The sequence below is a fragment of the Hipposideros armiger genome, unplaced genomic scaffold (assembly GCF_001890085.2).
Source record: "Hipposideros armiger isolate ML-2016 unplaced genomic scaffold, ASM189008v1 scaffold_108, whole genome shotgun sequence".
Lineage (NCBI taxonomy): Eukaryota > Metazoa > Chordata > Mammalia > Chiroptera > Hipposideridae > Hipposideros > Hipposideros armiger.
This window is the reverse complement of record NW_017731458.1, coordinates 2,504,656-2,507,494: the sequence shown is the minus strand read 5'-3', so window position 1 is coordinate 2,507,494 and position 2,839 is coordinate 2,504,656. Positions and strand designations below refer to the sequence as shown.

General features: G+C 58.8%; 1 protein-coding gene across 8 annotated transcripts in view; it reads right to left on the bottom strand.

The window, feature by feature from the left end:
- The window catches only part of KSR1 (kinase suppressor of ras 1), a 157,869-nt gene extending 156,856 nt beyond the window's left edge, over window positions 1-1,013 (bottom strand). For 7 of the 8 annotated variants that reach the window (XM_019646995.1, XM_019647000.1, XM_019646998.1 and 4 more), the window contains exon 1: window positions 468-1,013. In XM_019646995.1, the coding sequence (XP_019502540.1) occupies window positions 468-698 (231 nt within the window). In that variant the 5' untranslated portion in view covers window positions 699-1,013. The remainder of the gene's footprint in view (window positions 1-467) is intronic. The other variant, XM_019647005.1, reaches the window with a different exon arrangement.
- Window positions 1,014-2,839: the final 1,826 nt, after the last annotated feature.

Sequence of the window (2,839 nt, the reverse complement as noted above, 5' to 3'; positions counted from 1 at the left end):
TGCTTACACTTCAGGGGGACCTCCCCCCGCCCCGCTCCGTCACCCCGGCCCACGGCTGCTCCGCTAAGTCACACAGGGAAAAGTCCAGCGTGTGACTCAGTGAGAGAATGAGTGCTGCGGCCCGGCAAGCTGGAAATGGGGTGGGGGCGGAGGTGGGGAGGCAGGGGATGTCCGCGCGCAGCCCACCCCGCCCACCGTCTCCCGGAGTCTCCATCCTAGTTCCCACTCCGCGCCCCCCCCCTCCCCGCACCCAAAACCCGCACTGAGGGGTCCTCGGGCTGCCGCATCAGCGAGTGGAGGAGGGAGAGGAAGCCGCAAAGGGGGCGACCCGGGCTCAAGGATGCAACTGGGAAAGGAGTGAACAGGAGCAGGCAGGGAGGTGTTGGGGGCCGCTTCCCAGGCTGCAGACCCGGGTCTCCTTCAGCCCAGCCCGGGTCCCCTACCCTCTGGCGTCGCGGCCGCCTTACCTCCAGGGTCCGGATCTCCTGCTGGGTGAGGTCGTTGGACACCGCACACTTGGTGCGCAGCCCGCGCAGGCTGCCGATGGAGATATCGATGAGCTTCTGGAGCTGCCCGCACTGCTGCAGCGCCCGGTTGGCCGCGGCCCCGGCGCCCCCCTCCGCGGCCGCCGCGGCCCCCCCGCCGCCGCCCTCCTTCTTCTCCCCCATCGCCGCCGCGCGCCTTGCCGCTCTATCCATGCCTCGGCATCGGGGCCGCGGGGTGGCCGAGGCGGGGAGCCCGGGGGCGCGGGCGCCTCGGAAGGGAATCCCCGAGCCGGGAGGGCTGCACGAGGAGCGCCCCTCGGCGGTGCCGGAGCTCGGACGCGAGGAAAGCCGGCGACCGAGGAAAGCCGGCGACCGAGCTCGCTGCTCCCGCCCGCCCTACCGCGGCAGCAAAGCGAAAGCCGCGGCGACCCGACGGCTGCGGCTCCCGGAGCCTTTAAGTGGCAGCAGGGGCCGGGTCAGGGCAGCTGGGCATGCTGGGACTTGTAGTCCTCGCCGCGCACCTGCCTCCGGGCCCGCGCCTTCGGAGCCCCCGCCCGCGCCCTGCGCCTGGCGCACAGCGGTTCCGGCCTTCCGCTCCGCGGTGGGTGTTTGCGGGGTGGAAGCGCCCGCCTCTGTGTCCCGGGAGTGGCTGCTTCTCGCCGACTCCTCCCCCGGACGCCCCAAGCCTGGGGAGCCTCGTCTCCCCGCCCACCCCTGTCCCCCACGCTCGCCTCCATCCTGGGGGCTTCCCGCGACCCCCGGATGGGGCGGGTCAGGGGCTAGCGGCCCCTTGGACCAGAGGAGGCTTTGCATCCTGCAATTCCTCAGATGCAGCCAAACCATGGAAGATGGGGACAGTGGAGGTTACAGAATTTCTGTGTGGGTTTAGGGGCCGCCATCTAGTGGGAAGGGGCCTAAAGTGCTTGTCCTGTAGCGGGTTCTCAAAGCACTGGGCCCCCAATTGTCTATGCCAAAGGAAATGCTCAGGCATGGAGAGAGACTGAAGGGCTTTCTTCTGGACCCTTTTTACCCACCAAAATAAGTGTCCCATCCCTCTGCCACCCCAACTCAGCAGGACAGCCCAGAGGCTTGAGGCGGCACATTGATTTGTCGTGCCCTTGGGAGCGCTTCCGAGATAACAGCCTGCGTTCCAATTCAGCCTCTACCACTCCCTAGCTGTGTGACTGGACAAAGTTAGGTCACCTCTGAGTGTCTGAGTTTCCCCATCAGTAAAAATGGGGGTAATAATAATATCTATCTCATAGGATTCATATGAAGAATGAGTTCATGTATTTACTGCACTTAGATTGATGGCTGTCACGTGTAGTCAGTGGATAAATGTTAGCAATTGTTACTATCCAACCTCAGATCTCCTAAACAGCTCCAGACACCAGCAGTGGGCGTGGGCTCAGCACGGCTTCTAGACTAGCAGTTGTTTGAGCCTTTCTATGCCTCCTAACTCAGCATTCAAGCCCCATCAAATCACCACTCCCACACCCTCTCCCACCTCCTACCAGTTTACATGTGCTCTGTTATCTGGCTAAACCGAAAAGCCAAGACACTGATCAAAGGTCCCACATATCCATGCTTCCAACGTCTGCCAGCCAGAGGAAATATCTCTCTGAATTTTCTCTTGTAAGCTCCCTGGCTGCCCAAGTGGCTAGCTAAATTATCTTTGTATCCTCTTCACAGAGCCAAATACAGAGTATGGCACACAGTAGGAGCTCGATAAAGTTGTGCAACCCATTTCGCTAGTTCTTCAGGCAGGTCCTATGCCGAGTTTCTGTTTCTGCTATCTTTCAGGCCAGCTTAATAAGTTCTCTTTCTCTTCATTTTTTTTTTTTGGTGGGGTGGGGGGTGGAGGGAATGAGAATTAGACAGGAGGTGGGGTCCCAGCATTATACTCCCGCCTAAACTATGCATATAGTCAGTACTGGTTGGCAGTACTGACTGGTTTATTTTACACCTCCTTTTAATGTCATTTGAAATTTTGAAATAAATATTAGATCTGAAAAACAAAACCATGATAACTGAAATGTGCTTTCACAAACTAACCCATCCTCTGGAGATTTTCTGAAACACAAGGGGCGTTCCCCCCACCCCCCCAATTCCTCTCCAATTCCTGGCCCTTTCCACTGAGAACCACTGATCCAATCCTCACTTAATTTGTAACAGGACTCCGTGTGCTGTATCTATGAAACCCTCCAACCCTGACTGTTCCCTTAACCCCACCCACCCCCGTGAGGCAGAGTAATAACTGCCCTGAAAGAGAAACTGTATAACAGTGGTTCTCAAACTTGACAGTGGATCAAAATCTCCTGGCTCAAAAATCAAAGGCTCCTTAGTACAGGGAC